Raw genomic sequence first — 21,275 nt, 5'->3', positions numbered from 1 at the left:
TGGGTGGCCTCCCCGAGACCTTACTCCGAACAAGCACCCTCGGACCTCCAGTTCTGACACGTCCCCCGATCCTCCCACGGTGTGCAGTGTCACCCGTGACGTATTTACACGTGTTCATGTATGTGACAATAGTCCCCTATGCACGCCTGTGCGTCCCACTGTTTCCCACCGACCCTGGGCCGAGACCACGAGAACTGAGCGGGTGATAGTCTCCTTGCCGATTCCAGGCTGGTCTGCACCCCGATCTGTGTCCCGGACAGGAGTTGGCACCTGTGGGTTCTGGGGACTCGCGAGGAAACCCGGGAGTGAGGCCGACCTTCGGAGAACATGCGACATGCAGGCCCGGGGGTGGGGGGGGCGGCGAACAGGGAGCCCAAGTTCATCACCAAGCCCTGGAGCGCAGTCGACGCAGAAGCTGGAGGCCGCCTGCGCTTGGCCTGGGGGGGTCCCCTACACACACTTGCACCAGCTCCCCTACCCTGGGAGGGTTGGGACCCGTTAAAAAAAACCATAACTTAAAATTTTTTGCATCTTCGGCTCATTCCGAGAAAGACCTGAGGCAGCTCACAAACCTACTTAGCACACGGAAGGTGAAAAATGAGGAAACTGGTGGGAGCGAGTGGGGGCCCAAGGGGAAGCCAGGTGGTAGGGCTGAGCCCGAGCACACGCAAGGAGGCCGGGGAGCGACAGCTCAGAAATTCCCACCAGCCTCGCGGGCGGGACGCTGGCCGCGGGAGTGAGTGCGTAGGGGCGCTCTGGCCGCCCGGGTGACCAAGCTGCATGCACACTCACGAGCGGGAGGCAGGGACGCCAGCCCCCAAGCGCGCCTGCCTGAGGGACACTTGCCCCAAAGGCCGGCAGTGTCCTGATGACACCCCCAAGCTACAGACCAGGCCCCTGCTGCAGAGATGCCACCTGGTCTCGATTCCAGGGCCTGGCTCTCCAGTGGGAGCTCATGGACAGGCTCATGGCAGAGGGGAGAATTCCCAGGGGGGACACCGACTGACACATAGGAGGTCCCCGGGGACATCCTTCCCGAACCACAAAAGCTCACTGCCTTGGGCATGTCTTTTTTTTATCATCCCCCGAGGATATTTTTTTTCCAGAAACTTTTAGAGAGAGGAAGGGGGTCGGAAAGAGAGACATTGATGTGAAAGATGCATCGATTGGTTGCCTCCCGCAGCAGAGGAATGAACCTGCAACCCAGGTACATGCCCTTGACTAGGAATCGAACCCAGGACCCTTCGGTGCGCAGGCTGACGCTCTAACCACTGCGCCCACAGGCCAGGGCTGCCTTGGGCATTTCTTACGCTTCCTTCAGTACACGGAGACAGGGCAGAGCGGGTGCTGGGAGCACAAGTGACGACCAGACCGTGTCCCTTCCGGACACTTCCTGATCCCCCAGGGCTCCTGCTCCTGGAGTTTGCTCCCCGGCATCCTGCACAGACCCGGGGGGGTGAGGGAGCAAGGACAGATGGCTAGAAACCCTGACAAGGTTTGAATTTTGCGGCCACAAGGCGGTTAGCGAGTGCAGGTGGTCAGAGCTCAGTTCCCTTCCTCCTCTATCTCCAGGGACTGTGCTTTTCTGAGCTGTGGCTGACGCTGGCTGTCACCGAACGCAGTGACAGATGGCTTGATGCTGAACTCAGAAACACCCGAGGAGCCACATGCTGGGAACAGGCCGCCATGAGAGCAGCAGCTGGGCAAGTGTCGGCAGTCAGCTGTCCAAAGTGCTCCTTGTAACTTTAAAGCGACCCCAAATACCGGCCTGAGAAGCTCAAAAGTGAACAGCGGACATTGGAATCATGAACACTGGGTCAGGGGTCCACTCTGACCCTCAGTCCCGCCTCCATCTGCTAGGAAAAGCAGCTTGGCCTGATGGAGGGGGGGACGCTCTGACACCCTGAGGACCAGCACGTGGATGCCCTGGGAGCCCCGGTCACTTACGAGCTCCGAGAAGCCGCGGACCACCTGCCGCCGCTTCAGGTTGGTCTCTCCGTCCAGGTTGGCGGTCTCGATGTGGCACAGCCCGTCGGGGTCGCTGGAGGACAGCAGCAGAATGTCCGCAGGGATGATCTCATTGCAGCGGAGACGCACGAAGTCTCCCACGCGAATCTCTTTCCAGAATCGGTCCACGTACTGCTTTTCTTCCCTGGGAAAGAGACTGTTGTTAGCAGACGGGCCCGAGGTCGACGGTGGTCGAGTCCGGGTGACGGGCACATGGAGCTGAGTGAACAATTCTGCCTGCTTTCCAGTATGCTGAACGTTTCCATAAGAGAAAATGCTTTAAAAAGAACATTCTCAGCCCCGGCTGGTGGCGCAGCTGGTTGGAGTGTCATCTGTACACCAGAAAGGTTGAGGGTTCAATTCCCCGTCAGGGCACATACCTAGGTTGTGGGTTCGATCCCAGGTCAGGGCATGTATGGGAGGCAACCAATCAATGTTTCCTCTCTCCCATCCACGTTTCTCTCTCTCTCTCTCTCAAATCAATAAAAACGTATCTCTGGGTCAGGATTAAGAATAAAAAAAGAGTAAAGTAATAGTCTTGAACTTGTATACTTTCAAAAAAAATTATACTTGACTATATGTAATGAAACAATTATGCCAATATAATTATTATGTATAACGCATTATATATATTACATATAACACATATATAGGTAGCCCTCCATTTCATGGGGAGGGTATTCTATTTATTTTTTCCCCAGCAAACTGCATTTGGAAGTAGGGTTTTTAAAGAAGGGGAAATGAGGCCTTAGGGTGGGGCCCTAAGCCAATATGAGTGGTGTCCTTTGACGAAGAGGAAGAGACACAGGGAGGCGGCATGCAGAGGGAAGACCACGGGAAGTCACAGTGAGGAGACGGCCAGGCCAAGGAGAGAGGCTCCGGAGACACCAGCCCTGCTGGCACCTTGACGGTAGAACTTCATGGCACACGGCTCCGGCTGGAAGGATGGGCTCCCAGGGAGAGGGTGATGGGCAGCAGAGGAATGGGGGGCACAGGATCATTGCACCAGGCATGTTCCACACATCTACACACAGAAAAGCATGATGGGAGACAGAGCTGAATCCCAGACAACACACACATGGGCCTCCTAAGGTACCAACACGCTCTCTGGATTTTTATACCCAGCAGTAAGTGACGTGAGTGCTTTCCACTTCCTTGGGTCATTGTGGATACAGTTTGGGGTGGACAGGACAAGTGACCCTTCCTCTTTCCAGAGAAGTCTCTGGAGTGTAACCACCCCGAGGCCTCCCTGCGAACTCCAAGTTCTAACCCCAGATGCCCGACTCCTCCACGAACCATAGGCTTCTCCTGAGATGCATGGGTTGTGATTTTTACAGTGTCAAGATTGAAAATCATTCCAGTCTTCAATGCTATGGGTTTGTTCACAGAAAAGTGAGGAAGCTACACTGTTTAGTTGCCCATGTGATATTCCTCCTAAGGACAGGTGCCACCCCAAGTGAAAGCTGACTCTGAGGTGGCCTGAGATCCCCAGCCATGGTTTCACGCCCCTGCCAGCCCTGAGTGAGGTGGGGGCTGTGCATGGTGGGGGTCAGTCCTGCAGTGTGACAAAGGTGGCTAATTGGTGGACTAGCAGACAATGAACAGGGAGACCACCAGGTAGGCCTGACGGAGCCACAGCAGCCCCATCAACCTGGGCCTAAGGTCAGAGACAGGAAGTCAGACACTGCAGGTGCCAGAGGACAGTGCAGGCGCCACATGGCCAGGGCCAGATGCTAAGAGCGGGCCCCTGGCGATCAACCAGCGAGAGCACGTGGCATGGTCCGACCACCACTGGACCTGAATCCCACCAAGACCTTGAAGGAGCCTCAAACAAGATCTGAGCCTCAGGAGACCACAGTCCTGGCCGAACCCTTGACTGCAGCCGGGTGAGGGCCCAGGCAGACGCCAGCCAACTGCACCTGGACTCCTGAGCCCAGGAACACGGATAACACATCCTTCCTCTCTCTCTCTCTATTTTTAACTGCTGAGTTTGTGGAGATTTATTACACAGCAAGAGAACGACACAGCATTTCCGTTTTCTGCACAGAGCTCGGTCTTCCCCAGCGCGCAGCAAACAGCCTACTGGCTCTCTGCTTTGTAACACGCACACCTGGGAAAAACCACATTACCGGGAAAGGACATTAAAACCCAGATGTGTTTCTCTCCCCACAGAGTGGAAGCTCATCACAGGGTCTGAATAATGCATTAAAATGTGAACCACCAGCCCTGGCTGGTGTCCCTTGTTGAGCGTAGCCCAGCGCACCAAAAGGCTGCTGGTTCGATTCCCGGGCAGGGCACATAGCTGGGTTTTGGGCTTGATCCCCAATAAGGGGTGTGCAGGAAGCAGCCAATCGATGTTTCTATCTCATCGATGTTTCTCCCTCCCTTTTCCTTCCTCTTTCTCTAAAAAATAAAAATAAAATAAAAAAATAAAAGGGAGGAACCCTGAAAGTGTGCAGTCTGGAAATATGGGCTATGGCACAAATATTGCAAATAGGGCCGAGGGTCCCTCCGCAGAAATGACACCTGATTGGCAGGAATCCTGAAGAGTCTCGACGCTGAAAGTCGATTCAAGAGTTCAGAGGTCACTGGGAGACACGTGTGATTTTGTGACACAGAGAAAAAAAATTTTTAAGGTCTGTTCTTAGGCCAAAGGGAAGCTTCTATGATCAGCTTTGTTCTTCTGGGAAAACGCGTGAACCACATTTTACAACTGGTCACGTTAAGCTTTGCGGTTCTCATCTGAGCCTTTTTCGTCCGAAACAACACAATGCAGGGGTGTAAGAGAAGGAAACGTCGGGAGGAAGGTGACACGTTTTACTGACAGACAAGCAATAAACAGAATTTTCAGATCCCTTAAATTCATCATGTCACCCGGCCGGGCGGGGCTCAGCGGTTGAGCGTCGACCTAGGATCCAGGCGATCGGGGTTCGATTCCTGGTCAGGGCACATGCCCGGGTTGCAGGCTGCAGCCGATCAATGACTCTCTCATCACTGATGTTTCCGTCTCTCTCTCTCCCTCTCCTTTCCTCTCTCTGAAATCAATAAAGATATATTAAAAAATATATAATAATAATAACAGCAGAGCAGAAAGTGCAGCTTCCCGGAGGCCGCACTGTGGACCCGCCTGTGCAGAGCGTCGACCTCCTGTATCCCGGCGGGTCCCTCATACACACAGACGCCACGTTCCCACGTACTGAGGTGGACGCTGACACGGAGACCCCCATCTGTCCCAAGTCACACACCAGGAAGCGCACAGTGGGGACCGAGCCTGTCGGACTCGGGACCACGATGCCGGTTTTGAAAGCACATCTGATCCGTGGCCCAGAGGAGGTCAGTGCTGCAAATTCAAAGTAAAAAAACGCTTCATTTTTTCCCTTTGAAGTCACGCATCCTAGAAGCCGCTGTGGTCTGAACATAACACGGCTGCGCCTGAACAAGGGTGGGAGGCAGGGAGGCCCAGGCCCACGCCGTTCGCCACAGACACAGAACCACCAACCTCAGTCCAGCTGCCCAAACGCCGGCCGTGTGCAAACTGCGGGAGCCATGCCCAAGGTCAGAAGTCATCCAAGTGTGGTTTCTGCTACAGACTGGGAAACGCGCCCTAAGTCAGCCGTGAGCTCAACGAGAGCGCCTGCGGCTGGGACCCCGAGCTGCAATAGTGACACCACCTGCCCCAGGCCTCAGGCCCTCGGGATTCCCTCTGGGGTGGTCCCTGGAGCAGGACAGCCGTTAATTCTGTGGCTTCGGGGTGACCCGGTAGCTCAGAGAGGTGCTCCCAGCGTGGGCAGGGCACACGGACACTTCTGGAAGCGAGCCCATGGGCCAACTGGCCCGTTTTCAAACATTTCCACAGGCCACTTCTGCAGAAAGCTGCCCAGCCTTTCTCAAAAATCCCTCCTCCGGGAAATATGTATAAACAGTGCAGAGAGGGCGGCTCTGGAATGATCGATCGTGACGAAGCTTCACATCTGGCCGGTTTCTCCTTGAGGGTCACAGCCCCGGGACACGCATGGTCTCACCGAGTTAATAATTCAAGCTCAGTAAGAGGCGACGCAGGAGAGGGCTCAGGGGCCTCAACTCCAGCACCCTGGGTCCCTGGTTGGCACGTGGGGGCCTGAGCACCTCTCTAGTCTCCACCTGCAGGCACTGTCCACAGTGAAGCCCCAGGGGCCCTTCCCACTCTCCGTGGGCACCAGACAATCCACAGGGCCACTCGGGCCTCTGTTTTTGTCTTCCCTCTGTTTTTTGTGTGCATGACTTTCCCCACTGTATTTTTTGACGTGGGTGTTTGAATTTGACGAATAAACTCAGAAATACAGTCATAAGGCCCTGGCTGGTGTGGCTCAGTTGGTCGGAGCACCATCCCGCACATCAAAGGGATGCAGGTTCGATTCCCGGTCAGGGCACATGCCCAGGTTGCAGGTTTGATCCCCAGCTGGGGTGCTGTGGGAGGCGACCGATCGGTTTCTCTCTCTCTCCCTCAAATCAATAAAAAATTAATACACTCTTGCCCGGCCGGGCGTGGCTCAGCGGTTGAGCGTCGACCTAGGATCCAGGCGATCGGGGTTCGATTCCCGGTCAGGGCACATGCCCGGGTTGCGGGCTCGATCCATGACTCTCTCATCATGGATGTTTCTATCTCTCTCTCCCTCTCCTTTCCTCTTTGAAATCAATAAAGATGTATTTAAAAAAAAAAGAAACGTTTGCTCTGAACAGCGGCCACACGCATCGCCTGCCCACCACGCGTCCCGATCGCGCCATTTTCTCCTGCGCTGATTGAACCCCACGCTGCGTCCCGGGTGTGCAGTGACCGTCCCACCCCGCTGGGCGTAGGTGCCGGCCTGCTGTTCGCACAGCGACGGGATCACCCAAGGACACGTGTCTCCCGACGCGTCCCAGTCACCCAGCGGCACGGGGCTGACTGAACAGCACCTTACATCTTACATCTGAGCTGCGGTTTGGGGTTAAAGCGACGGCTGCGATTCTTGTTTTCTTAGAAAGATGGTCTAACTGTCACCCATGGGTGGGGCTTCACGTGCAGCCCTACAGAAAATGAGATGAGCCCTGGCCCGTTCGCTCAGTGGTCAGAGCTTCAGCCCTTGGACTGAAGGGTCCTGGGTTCAATTCCAGCCAAGGGCACGTACCTCAGTTGCAGGCTCGATCGGGGCGCATGCAGGAGGCAACCAATCTACGTGTCTCTCACATCGATGTTTCTCTCTCTCTCCCCCTCCCTTCCACTCTTTTTGAATAGCAATGAAAAAAATATCCTTGGGTAAAGCTAAAAAAAGAAAAAAAAAGAAAAATACGATATTACAGGGTCAGGGCCATTCTACGCTATTTCACCGGCTCGGACAAGTAACCCCTGCAAAGAGACGCTCTCTTCCAAACCTCGCCTGCTGCTGGCCTACCGGTCGGTTTACCCCCTTTCCTGCCGGTGAAACTCGCCCCAGGAAAGCCAGGCACCTTCCCGCTAAAACCGTGTTCCATGCACTGACCCAGCAGAGACAGAGGTGGCCAGAAGCCTCTGGGGGCCTCGTGCGTCACGCACAGGACAGCGGAACACAGGCCCTTTTCCCCCAGAGGCTCAAAGGCAAGGGACCTAGCAAGGCCCGCAGAACAGAGGGAAGGCGTGGGGGAGACACAGCCCAACCTGCAGACCACGCGGCCTGAGACCCCCAGGCCCCGTCGGGCGGGAGCGCGCTTTCGGCCCACGACGGGGGCCTGCACAGCGCCTGTCTCAGCAAACAGACCGACGGGAAACCAGGGCCCGGCGAGGCCAACCCCAGATGGGAGGTGCAGGGCGAGGCGGCCAAGAATCTCGCGGAACAGTCATCGGTGCCAGGGGGTGAGAACACGCTTCATGGAATTTATTTTCCAGATTGTGCACAAATGGAGGAGGGTGTGGCCAGGGGCAGAGAGAGAGAGAGAGACACAGACAGGGAGGCAGAGACGGGGAACATTCTCACAGCCCTCGAAAGAGACCCTTGAAAACTCTAAAATGAGCCCCAATTTAATACACACTCATCACACACCAGGCAGAGACCAGCTCTAAGGCAGGCTTTCTCCACCTGGGCAGGACCGGCAGCTCGGCCAGGTCATTCTTCGTCCTGGAGGGCCTGTGTCCATCGGGGAGCATCGCCGGGCCCACACGGGAGACGCCTGCAGCCCAGCCAAACAGGGGCCCCCTGGGGAGCCCCACTGCCCCAGGTTGGGGAACCGCTGCTTGAAAGCATCCAGGAGCATCATTCTGGAAAAGGGACTTTTTTAAAGTGCACATTTATGTCCAGCGGGGAGTGGCTCAGCGGTTGAGCATCGACCTGGGATCCAGGCGATCCGGGTTCGATTCCCGGTCAGGGCTCGGTCAATGACTCTCATCATTGACGTTTCTATCTCTCCCTCTCTCTCCCTCTCCTTTCTTCTCCCTGAAATCAATAAAGACATATTTAAAAAAATAATAAAAATAAAGTGCACATTTATGCCCTGGCCGGGGTGGTTCAGTGGTTGGAGTGTCAGCCCAAGCACCAAAGGGTCACGGTTTAGATTCGAACCCGGGTTGCAGGCTCGATCCCCAAGCCCGGTTGGGGTGGGAGCGGAAGGCAGATCAACGCGTCTCTCACATCGATGTTTCTCTCTCTCCTCTTCCCTTCCGCTCGCTCTAAAAATCAATGGAAAAAAATATCCTCGAGCGGGGATTCACACACACACAAAGGGCACGTTTACAGGGCCAGCATATTTTTAAAAACCACGCGGGGGAGGGCTCAACGCCGAATGAGAAACGGCAGGATGTGCAGCACGAACTTGACCCAAATATGTTGAGAAACGCCCAGAGCGTCTCCTTTCCAGCCCTAAACCGAAACATCTGTCTCCGCTGACACACGCTCACGGCCGCTGAAGCCAAGGCCGGGAGTCCAGGCGGCGGGAGGACAGCGAGCGACCGTTCTGGGTGGAGCTCAGCACAGCCAAGCGGCCCGAGATCCGGGGCTTGACACCACGATCGTAAAGTGCACTTTTTCCGAGACGCTTTCCATTTCAGGGGTCTCCTAAAAGCTCCCCGCGCTCTGGAAATGGCCCTGATGGGTGTGGAAAGCACATGGTGCAGGCAGGAGGCTGCCGAGAGGAGCCAGACGATGGAAAACGCCGATCCATCCGCGGGGAGTCACGGGGGGCTGCGCACGGTCCTGGCAGGACCCTCCCCAGGGCCCTGGCTTCTTCAGCACGTGGTCCAGGTTCACCAGCCCACGCTGCTTCCCCTGGGACCACACGGTTATCAACACAGCACGCACCGCGCACCCCGAGAGTGAGTTTCCCCAGGACGGACTAGCCCGGGAGAGCAAAAGGATTCCCAACAGCAAGACAATTTAGAAATCTCTTTGTGAGCCCGGCCGGGCGGGGCTCCGCGGTTGAGCGTCGACCTAGGATCCAGGCGATCAGGGTTCGATTCCCGGTCAGGGCACAGGCCCGGGTTGTGGGCTCGGCCAATGACTCTCTCATCATTGATGTTTCTATCTCTCGCTCTCCTTTCCTCTCTCTGAAATCAATAAAGATTTATTTTAAAAAAGAAAAAATCTCTTTGTGATTAAAAAAAAATTTTTTTTTTAATGTTTTATTGCCCTAGCTCGTTTGCCCAGTGGTTAGAGCACCGGCCCTTGGACTGAAGGGTCTCTCAGGTTCGATTCTGGTCAAGGGCACACACCCTGGTTGCAGGCATGACCCCGACCCAGGCAGGGCACGTGCAGGAGACAACGAATTGACGTGTGTCTCTCACATTGATGTTTCTCTCTCTCTCTCTTCCTCTTTCACTCTCTTTGAAAAGCAATGTAAAAAGTATCCTTTGGTGAGAAAAAAAAAAAATAAAAAAAAATATATATATATATATTTATATATATACACATATATATAAATACACATATATGTTTTATTGATTTCAGAGAGAGAAAGGGAGAGGGAGAGAAACATTAATGAGACACTGATCGGCTGCCTTCTGCATGCCCCCTACTGGGGACTGAGCCCACAACCCGGGCATGTGCCAACCAGGAATCGAATGGGCAACCAACTGAGCCACGCCGGCTGGGCTTTTCGTGATTTTTAACATAATTTTGGGGGACAAATCATCCACCTCTAGTGCATGATCAGAGGGAACACTCTCCACAAACCCTGGTGGACCTCCAGACGAGGGGCCTGGGTCGTCACCTCGACAATAATGCCCATTCACAAAGCAGGGAAACGTCTTGGGGGCACCCTTAGAGTCTCCAAGGTAATTTCTCCACCATGAATTTGCTTGGTATGACCTCACCAAACATGCTTACACGTCTGATCCACACGCCTACGGGTGAGGCCCTAACCCTCGGACAGGTCCTGTGTTACTAATTTTTCCCAAGACGCTCTAATTTCTCCCTTGTTTTTGCAAGCGACAGCGGCTGCTTGTCGCAAACGGCAGTATTTCACCCTTTTTTAGGGCTGAGTAGTATTCCATCGAATACATGTGCCGCTTCTTCTTTATCCAAACACCCACTGAAGGACACTTCGGCTGTTTCCATGTCTTAGCGACGCTGAGATGAACACAGGGGGACATGTATCTTTGCAAGGAAATGTTTTCAAATGTCGGGGGCCGATGCCCAGAAGAGGGGTGGCTGGGCCATAGGGCAGCTCCATTCTTAATTTTCTGAGGCCCCTCCAGGTGGTTCTCCACAGTGGCTGCACCCGTTTACATTCCTGCGACGTGGCCGTTTTCTTTGGGAAGGTTCCGGGCCCCTCTTACTGCGTCCCGACGTTTCATACAGTTTTTGTTCCTATTTTCAGTGGCCAACAGGTCCCCGCTTCCTCTCTGGTGCTCAGGGCTCCCTGCAGGGCTGTCAGCGCCTCTCCTCCCTGTGGTCAGTCTCCTTAGCAGCTGCTTTTTCTCTGCTCAAACCGCCTTCCTCCCCCAGAGGCCAGGTCCCTCGGAGGAAACGGTCACTTGTCCTGGTCAGCACGTGTGAGCTCTGCCCGGCTTTCTGAAATGAGGGCAGGTCCTCTCCTATGGAAAGTGAGGTCCCCCTCAATCCCCCAAGAGAGTGGGGAGCTTGAAGTCTCCCCCAGCATCAGAGGTGATCAAAAAGCACCCCTGGGACCAGAATGGTCCCCTTTCCATGCACCGGTGTCCACCTTCCCCAGGGAGGCCTGGGGATCCTGCAGGCCCAGGCTAATTTCCTAGATGCCATGCTTTGTGGGACACCCCTCACCCCATGGCTCTCGGATGCTGTTCTCCAAGCGCCTGTGGCCCATGGGTGGGGGCTCTGCACCAATGCTCTCTAGGGTCCCAGACGAAACCCAAGGCTTTCTCCAGATGCCCAGAGAGCCCAGGGGCAGCCACTCAGCTCTGGAGCGTGGGGCTGGAGGTGGAAGGGTTCACACCCAGCCCGCTGTCTCCCGGGGGCCCCTGCTCCCTCTGATCAGAACCGGGGAGGTGACAGGCTTCGCTGATGAGCAGGCCCCTCTGTGTCCTACATTCTGAGGGGACGGGGAGCCAGGACGGCACCTGCGTTCCTACCCACAGGGGAGGCCGACCCTGCACTGCCCGAGGGTGGCGCCCCTGGAGTAGCAGGAATGTTCAAACCCGGGTCAGCCCTGGCCGGCGTGGCTCAGCGATCGGCGCGCTGGCCCACGGGCTGAAGGGTCCCGGGTTTGACTCAGGTCAAGGACAAGTACCCTGGTTGTAGGTTTGGTCCCCCGTTAGGGCCTGCGGGGGAGGCAACCAATTGATGGGTCTCTCTCCCATTGATGTTTCTCTCTCTCTCCTTCCCTTCCACTCGCTCTAAAAACCAACGGAAAAAATACCCTCGGGCGACAAAATATCTGGCTCAAACCAGGCTGTGGCTACACAGCGCCTTCCGCCGTAGCTCCTGTGGTGACGCCGGAGGCCGTGGGAACTCACGGCTCAGGACTCAAGGGCCACGGTCCTCCAGGAAAGCAGCGAGAGCAGGAAAAGGGCTTTCGCCCAACGGTTTTCTGAGAACCATCAGCAAGGCTGCAGTCGGGACACACAACGAGCTCTCTGCTTTCCTCCGTGGGCACGAATACGGGGAGACACAGCCGTCGCTGTTTCCATCACGTCTTCGCAGCGTCCCCAGGGGGTGGCGGGATTCCTAAGTTAAGGCCGAAGACGCTGAGGGTCAGGGTGGGTTGAGTCGATGCCCAAAGACTCCCGGGCAGAGGTCAGCAGAGCCGCTCCCGAACCAGGCGCGGGAGGAAGGCCCCAAACCGCTCGCGCTTCCGGCGGCGGATTCAGGGAAAACGCCGAGAAACGGGAATGGCGACATCAGAGGTGTTCTTGCCTCTATTTAGGGGGGAAAACCCAACACACACATTTTTTTTCTTCTTCTTTGGGAAATCGAGCCAGTTACGTGTCTTCGTTGCCCCCCAAACATACAAAGATAGAAAGTGAACCACGTCAGAGGAACCAAATCAGCCGGGGGTTCAGCCGGGCCCCCCCACGAGGCTGGATGCCCCAGGTGACTGTCACACAGGGGCACACATGGCCCACTGTGGGGAGGCCTGCACAGCCCTGTCACCTCTGGTCCCATTTTATTTTTTATTATTATTTTTTAAAAATATGTCTTTATTGATTTCAGAGAGAGGAAGGGAGAGGGAGAGAGAGAGAAACATCAGTGATGAGAGTCATTGATCGGCTGCCTCCTGCACGCCCCTGACTGGGGGTCGAGGGGCCCGCAACCCGGGCCTGTGCCCTGACGGCGACTGAACCGCGACCTCCTGGATCCTAGGTCGATGCTCAACCGCTGAGCCACCCCAGCCGGACTGTCCCTGGGTTTCTGCGTATGTTTCCAACAATCTCAACACCGCCGACGTAGAGTCCTGATTTCACTTCAAGTGAAATGTTATTACCCTCGTCACTATTATTAGCAAAAGCAGGATTTATTGCCCCAGGGGGTACCCCCACTAAACTGCGTGAAAAGAGCTCCTTCGACATCTTATTCCTCGGCTCTGGAGTCGTGCGCGGGAAACCCAGTGGGAGAAATCCGACCTGTGCAAGCAGCTGGTTTCTGAGCCAATAAATAGCAGCTGAGTGTCCGGAGCCGTGGGTCTGTCGGGACCCTGTGGGCACACAGGCCGGAGGTCCCTGCAGCCGGTGCCACCAGGGAGCGTGGAAGACGCCTCTTTGTTCCTATGCACACTGGGAGCTGACAGTTGTCACAGAGCAGTGGCCCCTCTTTCTACTGTGACATCCTTCCACCAGGGGACACCCCCCGGAGTAATGGATCCACCCACAGGCGGGCACCCTGGGCGCGGCCAGAGCCACGTATGGCCCGGACTGGTGTCCTCTGCCTGGAGCCGGCCTGGCGTCCCCTGGGATGGGCCAACGGGGCTGCAGGACAGCGTGTCCCTGGGCAGAAGGTGGCGGCAGTCGTAATTCGAACTCGCCTTGGAGAGGCCTTTGGCGCCTCGGGCGGCTGTGGAAACTTTAGCGAGTGGGGAACGTGACTTTCGGAACAGGACTCACCAGGCACAGGCCCTGGGTACTCGGGATCCTCAGGGGTGTGAGGAAAGGCTGCCCCCACCCCGGGGTGGGGGGACCGAGGCCAGCATGGTGGTGGCTGCTGCTTCCCCCCAACCCTCGCTGGACACCTTCCAGGGGCCCCGTGTCCTTCGAACTCCGGTCTCTCTCTAGATTCTCCATTTTGTGCTGGGATTTGTCATTTAAATCACGGACTCTCCCGTGATAGACAAATGCCCCTGGAGGGTGAGCCGGTCGTCAGGGTCCCCCACCCTGGGGACAGCTACTCAGCACCCATCTTCCCTCCTGGGGCCAGGGCTGGGCTCTGTGCCCTTCTGTCCACAGGGCAGGGGACAGATGTGCCGCCTGACCTGCCCCTGGCCAGGTTCCGCTCCAGGTCATGACCTCTGGGGACGCCACCGGACCTGAGTCACACAGAGATCGTTGTCACCCCAGCGGGTTTTCTGAGAACAGTGGTGAACTGTGACATCTGCGGCTATCACCTACCTGGGTGTACGCTTCAGGCCGTGAGACGGACCCCGGGGAGTGCGTCTGGGCCACGGCCTGGGGTGGGGCTTGGTCGACGGGCAGAGAGGTCCCCGGCTGCCCCCTTCTCTGCCTCTAATGACCTACTAATAGGCTCCTCCATCTCCCCGACACCGGACCCTCTTCGGGTGGGGACAGCCCTACCCTGGGAGGGAGGACCGGACCCCACAGCCAAATAATCAGAGTATCCTGGACGCAAATACAGGCTCTCATGGCGTCAGTCACAGGAGTGCCCTGTGCCTCAGGAACCTGGACTAGCTGTGGGGGCGCAGGGATCCCGGGGGAGAAGGGGCACAGGTGCCACCCAGTGGCCCACGGTCCCTCTGTCACCGGGATGGGCACCCCGAAGGCCCCAGACACCACCTCAGGTGCTGCAGAAAGGGGGGTGACAAGGTGGGCACCTGAAATCACGGCGACCCTCAGAATGCACCGGGGGGGGGGTCAGGCTGCCCACTGTGGCCCGTGTGTCCTACAGAAAGGCCGGGGACACGGGATGGAAGCCCAACAACGACAAGATTCAAATCAGAGGGAGAGAAGGGGTTTTTCTCCTCCTGATGACGTGCCTCGTGGTGGCCGTCGGGGGAACCAGGGGACACGCAAACACGGAACCAAAGGACGCTCTCCAGATCGGGGGTCGTGGCTGATCCCGTGGGAGCCTCTGGACCACTCTGACCACCGGCCCCTCCTTGGAATCGCAGGGCGTGTCCCCGAACAGGGACACCCCGATGAGGTGGCTCCGTGACGCAAGCCAAGCCCAGGTCAGCGCAGCGTGGACGGGTCACCGGCCGCCTGTCTGAGGCTTCCCGCCGTCCCATAAAACCCGCCCAACTTCTAAATCCATCCTCGCGGGAACCGTTTTAACCATCCAGTCTCACTGCATTTTCATTTTCCGTCGTATTTTGCCACCCACGTGGTGACACTGGAGACGCGTGGAGTGAAACCTGCGCATGGACACCCCCCGGGTGTCGTGACGTAGGTGACGGCACTGTCCCAACGCGGCCCATTTAGAGCGTCAGCCACGCGGCGCAGGGTCTGGTGAGTGACTCTGGGTTTCCTCCGAGGTGACTAACTTGGAAAAAAGAAAGCCCTATGGGGGGAGGAGGGCGGTCCGTGCACTGTCCCCCCCGGGGGGAGCGCCTTTGGGGCCTCAGCCCGTGTGTCCAACCCACAGCGGGTGTGCACCCCGGGACTTTTAAAAAATATTTCATTTTAGGACATGGTTCGAGAGAGGATGGGAGAGGGGAAGGGAGAGAGACATCGACGTGAGAGAGAAACGATCGCTGGCTGCCCCGGACCGGGATTCGAACCCACAACCTTTTGGTGCTTGGAACGACCCTCAACCAACTGAGCCACTCCGGCCGGGCTGCCTACTGGGATTCGAGGGGGCCGCTGAGCCAGCAGCCCCGAGGCAGGACGCCACACACAGCCAGCAGGGGCATCTGGTGCCACTCGGGGCCACCTGGGCACACGCATGAGACAGGTGAGCTGAACGAAGGCGCCCAGGCGGGGGACAGACCCTCGGGTTAGACGCTACGCAGCCAGTCACGCCCTGGAGCCTTAGCGTCCCCATCTGCACAGCGGGGTAACGTGGCAGTGCCTGCCTCACGGGGCGGGGCGGGCGCAGTGCTGGTCGCTGATGGTCTTGGGCTGCTGTGGGCCCATCTCGGGTGCGATCCCTCAGCCCAGGGATGTTGACCCCTGTCCCCTCTGGGCAGCCGACGCCTGTCACCCTTCACCGCCCACTCCCCCCGGCCTCAATTTTGCTCCTTTTGGTAAAATTTTTACTCCGGCAAAGAACTACGGGTCTGTCCCACCACTGGGCAGGAAAGCACCACGGTTCCCCGGGGACACGCCCCTGTGCTAACCTGTGAACCCCAACACGTCCGACAGAACACAGCAGCCGTGTAGCAGCAAATCCCGTTATTAACTCGCCCCTCTGACAGCCACCCAGCGGGGTGGGGCGCAGCTGGCCCCGGGCCCGGGCCGAAGGCTGCAGCCTCCCGGGCCGGCAAGGGAAGGGCCGAGTCTGTGACTCACACCAGCGCGGGGACCCCGCGCGCCCCGTGACGGGCATGCGGTCCGCTGCCGTCCAGGACCGTGCACAAAGCCATCCTTGTTCACCGGAGAGGCTTTCTCAGCGATCCGCCTGTTCTGAGGCAGGAAAATGTTGCTTTTGGACCAAGACCTTATTAGGGAAGTCTCCGTCTGCATGCTTTTCTTCTTAGAACAGAAACCGGGCAGAGCGGGCCGTGGAAATGCTGGCTCTGCCGGTCCCCACAGCAGGCTGTCTCAGCACCGCGGGCACGGGCTGGGCTTTCCTCTCCGAACACGGAGACGCCACGATGACCAGTGTCCGGGAGGACGCTCTGGGCCGAGAGCCACGTGCACGGTCTGAGCCAGATGGCGAGAATCTTAAACCTATTTCTGTGGGTGCTGCCACAGGTCACCCTAAATTCTGAGGCTTCCCACCACACGGATCTTATAATTCTGGAGGCGGGAATCCCAGCATAGGTCTCGCTGAGCTAAAGCCAAGGTCTTGGGAGTCCTGGCCGGTGTGGCTCAGTGGTTAGAGCGTCGGCCTGCTCGCCGCAGGGTCTTGGGTTCGATTCCCAGTCAAGGGCACGTGCCTGGGTTGCAGATTCGAGCCCCGGCCCTGGTCGGGGCGTGTGAGGGAGGCAACCAATCGATGGGTCTCCCTCTCATCAATGTCTGTCTGTCTGTCTCTCCCCCCCCCCCCTTCTACTCTCTCTAAAAATCAAGGGAAAAAATATCCTCCAGCGAGAATTATTATCACAACAACAACGGCCGGGCTACTTTCCTTCCCCGCCCCCGTCTCTACCAAACACGTCACCATCCGCTTCGTGAAAACATGTTTCTCCCTTTACCTAAAATGAAATTAAAAAAAAAAAAGGCCTGTCATCCCCACACAGCAAGCGACGGAGAAAAGGTATTTTAGAACCAAAGGTGGGAGGCGCACGTGCTGTTTGTTTCGAATAGTTTCCCCAAGACGTTTGCCTCAATTATTACAAAAGGCCCTCCCTGCTCTGAGACGAGGCAACGGCGAGCCGCCGACCACGGCGAGTCTCTGATTCAGAAGGTTAACCTTTAAAAGACGGCATTTAAAACAGCATCACACAAACTCCATATATTTTCCAGGATCAACTGTACAAATAATGGTTTCTTTCCTTTTGCCTATAAAAAGGGACGTATATGCTTAGGTTTCTGAGTATTTAAACGTCCTCTCGGCCGGCCGGCGAACAAGTGGCTTCTCATTCGTGCCACGTCCCCCACGAAATAGCCGCCCTAACACATTTCTCTCCTCCCCACATACGTGTCCCTTGTTCCAACCGTAATTCATCCGTCCCCAGACGTAACAGAAGGGCAGACGCGTGTTTTTCTCTAGCGACCATGACTTTCACCTCGACTCCCGTATTTCTGTCAAACGAATGAGCCTCCCCCGCTCCTGCCGGCTGATCGAGCAGCTTTTTGGCCACTGAAGAGCAAACGGGGGGGAGATGAGAGTCAGTGTCCCTAGCTTTCCAGTCCCTGGTCACCTGGTCCTCCAGATGACGGAGCCGGGAGGAAGGCTCAGGTGAGCCGTCAGCCTGACCCTTAGGGTCTCCCGTGGCCACACCGCTCAGCGTCCGCAGCTCCTCGCAGGCGGTTCTAGGCAGACCACCCCCCTGCCCCCTCATTTTACGGTTCCTTTAAATCCAAGGATATGCAGGGAGCGGACACTGAAGCGTTTAATTGTTCGATGTTTCCAGAGCGGAGTGCAGAGATGCCAGAGGGCTCTGGGCACACGACTGTTTTGCAAAAGTTAAAAATACACGACGAAAGACGGCCAAAGATAACAGGAGCCACGCCAGACCCAGATAACACGTCCAACAGCCTTTACCTGGTACCTGCCTGCAACAGGCACGCTTGTGTCGCAGTCTGGACACCCCGCACACAGCCCCGGGCGGGACGCTTGAGGCACAGACGGCCGGGGTCTGACGGAAAAGCCTCCCATAGAAAGTTCCAGAACCGGGACTCGGCGGGCGACCACTGCGCAGGTAGCAATCAATCAGGCAAGACGGGAAGGCGAGGGGCTGCAGGGACCCAGGCGCCATCAATGAGGCCTGGAAGCTAAGCGGAGGAAAGGGGATGACGCCCGGATCTGAGATCTTGTAGCTACGTGGCCACGTTTGTGTTTCAGCATCCGTATTGTCCAGCAGGGGTGACAGGTGACCTTGTCAGCACCTTAAGGGGCAGTGCTACTTCGCCGGATTAGTGACAACACATTAGTACCCTAAAGCCACCAGAAATAGGGGCCAGGGGAAACACGTTCTAGATGGTCCCAGTGGTGGGCCACCGTCAGCATCAGGGACACTGCCCAGCCCAGAGGGTAGCTGCATAGATGTCGTAGGTAGTCAGGGTCAGCCCCGGGGGCAGCAACGCCCTCAAGACGTTGGAGCTGGGTGATGGAGAGACAGAAAATCCAGGCAAACTTTGCTGATGGCCAGCTGTTGGCCACCAAGAAATAGGACACAGCCCTGGCGGGTGTGGCTCAGTGCTCAGAGGGTCAACCCGCCCACCACAGGGTCACAGGTTTGATTCCCGGTCAAGGGGGCACGTCCCTGGGTCGCAGGTTCGATCCCAGGCCCTGATGGAGGCCCGTGCAGGAGGCAATCATTCCATGTGTCTCTCTCACATCGACGTTTCTCTCTCTCTCCCTCCCCCTTCCAGTCTCTCTAAAATTCAACGGGAAAAATATCCTCGGGGGATGAACAAAAAAAGACTGATTCTTTTTTTGAAAAAGATCTGAACACCGGCGCGCAAGGAAATGAAAAGCTCAGAGAAACAAGATGGCGGCGTAGGTCACAGCTGCGCCCACGGCCTCCGCAACCACGTCAAAATCACAACTAAAATACAGAACCACCAGCACTCGGAGCCTCCTGAGATCTGGCTGCACAGAAGCCCCACAGCCAGGGAACTAGAAGCACCGAGACCAGGAGGAGGGGCGGAGACGCGGGCAGGTCGGGGCTGAATCGCAGAGACGGGCCCTGGGCCCACACCTGGTGCCGTGGTTGAAACCCGGGAGGGAATCTCGGCGGTGGGAGGTTTCCCGGAGGAGTGAGGGGTCCCAGCCCCACAGCAGGCCCCAGCCCAGGGCTCCAGGCCGGGAAGAGACATCCCCACAACTCCGGGCTGTGAAACCAGCGGGGACTGTCCCTGAGGGTCGCGGAGGCCGCGGGAGCCCCAGCAGCTCCTCCTAAGGGCCCGGCTCGGACTCACCCGGACGCTCCCTCTGAGAAAATCGATGACATAATAAAGGACCAATTTGAAATGAAGGCTACAGGAACTGAAATGAATAATTTACAGGGAATCAACAGTAGAGCAGAGGACTCTGAGAATCAAATCAGCAATTTGGAACATGAGGAAACAGAAAACACCCAACCAGAAGAGCAAAAAGAAAAAAGGATCCAGAAATATGAAGATAGCATAAGGAGCCTCTGGGACAACTTCAAGAGGCCCAACATTTGTATTATTGGGGTGTCAGAAGGGGAAGACAGAGACCAAGGAATTGAAAACCTATTTGAAAAAATAATTACAGAAAAATTCCCTTACCTGGGGAAAGAAATCGACTTACAAGTCCAGGAAGCACAAGGGTCCCAAAGAAGAGGAACCCACAGAGGCCCACAGCAAGATGCATCATCATTAAAATGCCAAAGGTTAAAGACAAAGGGAGAATCTTAAAAGCAGCAAGAGAAAAACAGTTAGTTACCTACAAGGGAGCCCCCATAGGACTGTCAGCTGATTTCTCAACAGAAACCTTGCAGGCCAGAAGGGAGTGGTAAGAAATATTCAAAGTGATGAAAAACATGGAACTACAACCAAGATTGCTCTACCCAGCAAAGCTATCATTTAGAACTGAAGGTCAGATAAAGAGCTTCACACATAAGAAAAAGCTAAAGGAGTTTGTCACCACCAGACCAGCACTACAGGAAAAGTTGAAGGGTCTTCTTTAAGAAGCAGCTAATGGACAAAAGAATCTGACGAACTAAATAGATCCAGAGACATTGATGCATGCAACAGGTGACCATATTTCAGAGGAAAGAGGGAAGGGGGGTGGAGGGTGGGAAGAGATTAACCAAAGAAGTTATATGCATATATGCATAACCTATGGACACAGTTAATAACGGGGTGAAGGCCTAGGGAGGGGGTGGGAGTGAGGTGGAGGGGACCAATTGGGGGGAAAAATGGGACACCTGTAATACTCTCAACAATAAAGATAAATTAAAAAATAAATTAATTAATTAAAGAAAGAAAGAAAAAGAAATGAAAAGCTCTGTGACAATGTGGGAGGTAAGGGACCCCACAGGCCAGTGACCGGACACTCGGGGACCCAGCTCCTCGACTGCAGCTGGTCCCCGCCAGTCTCCGTGTGTCTGTCCATGTCTGTGCCTGGCTGTACCTCCCTGCTCCACCCCAGAAGACCTGGCCTCTGGGAGGCCAGGGGAAACTGAGGCGTGTATATGGCAGTTGCCAGCAGGCTGTGCCGAAGCCCTCGGTGATCCACAGCATCACACAGGATCTGGGCATGTCTGTCCGCTGTGGCCCCACGTGGCATCTAAGAAACTGAACCCTGGGAGTTAAAACCAAAATGAGTTTGAGTTCTAGCTGTTTTATTATTTTTATTATTATTATTGTCACTCAAGGAGTGAGGATATTTTTTCCATTGATTTTTAGAGAGTGGAAGGGAGGGGGGAGGGAGAGAGAGCGACAGAGAAACACTGATGTGACCGAGACACGTACATGGGTTGCTTCGCACACACGCCCTGACCCGACCAGGGCCAGAGATCCAACCTGCACCCGAGGTACGTGCCCCTGACCAGGAATCGAACCCCTGTCTTGTGCCCAGGCTGACTCTCCAATCACTGAGCCACACTGGCCAGGGCTTAGCTGTTTTTTTGGTGTGTTTTTTGCTAACAGTTTCCTTTGTATCTATTTGGCTGTTGTCCAGTGGAGAGCGTGGTATCAACCACTTAAAAACAACAAGTCAGGTAACAGGACCTCACCCGATTCAGGGCAGGGACTCTGCAGGGTGGACCACGCCCGGGAGCACAAAGCCGCCTTCTCTGGGCTTTGTAATGCAGACCGTTCTGTTCCGAGCCTGCCACACAATCGCTAGGAGGAAACCTTACTACACAAATAAATAAGTTTCTTTTTTCATTCAAAGGCAGGG

The 21,275-nt window shown here is 56.0% G+C and overlaps 1 protein-coding gene across 1 annotated transcript in view; it reads right to left on the bottom strand.

Annotated features, from left to right (window-relative positions):
* Window positions 1–21,275, bottom strand: part of ATP10A (ATPase phospholipid transporting 10A (putative)) — a gene marked incomplete at its 5' end in the record, with an annotated part of 86,129 nt that overhangs the window by 48,301 nt on the left and 16,553 nt on the right. Inside the window, one exon of the mRNA XM_081124546.1 lies at window positions 1,948–2,152. Within this exon, the coding sequence (XP_080980672.1) occupies window positions 1,948–2,152 (205 nt within the window). The remainder of the gene's footprint in view (window positions 1–1,947; window positions 2,153–21,275) is intronic.

This window comes from Miniopterus schreibersii, assembly GCF_964146895.1.
Source record: "Miniopterus schreibersii genome assembly, chromosome: 22".
NCBI classification, from domain to species: domain Eukaryota; kingdom Metazoa; phylum Chordata; class Mammalia; order Chiroptera; family Miniopteridae; genus Miniopterus; species Miniopterus schreibersii.
This window is presented reverse-complemented; position numbering and strand designations above follow the sequence as displayed.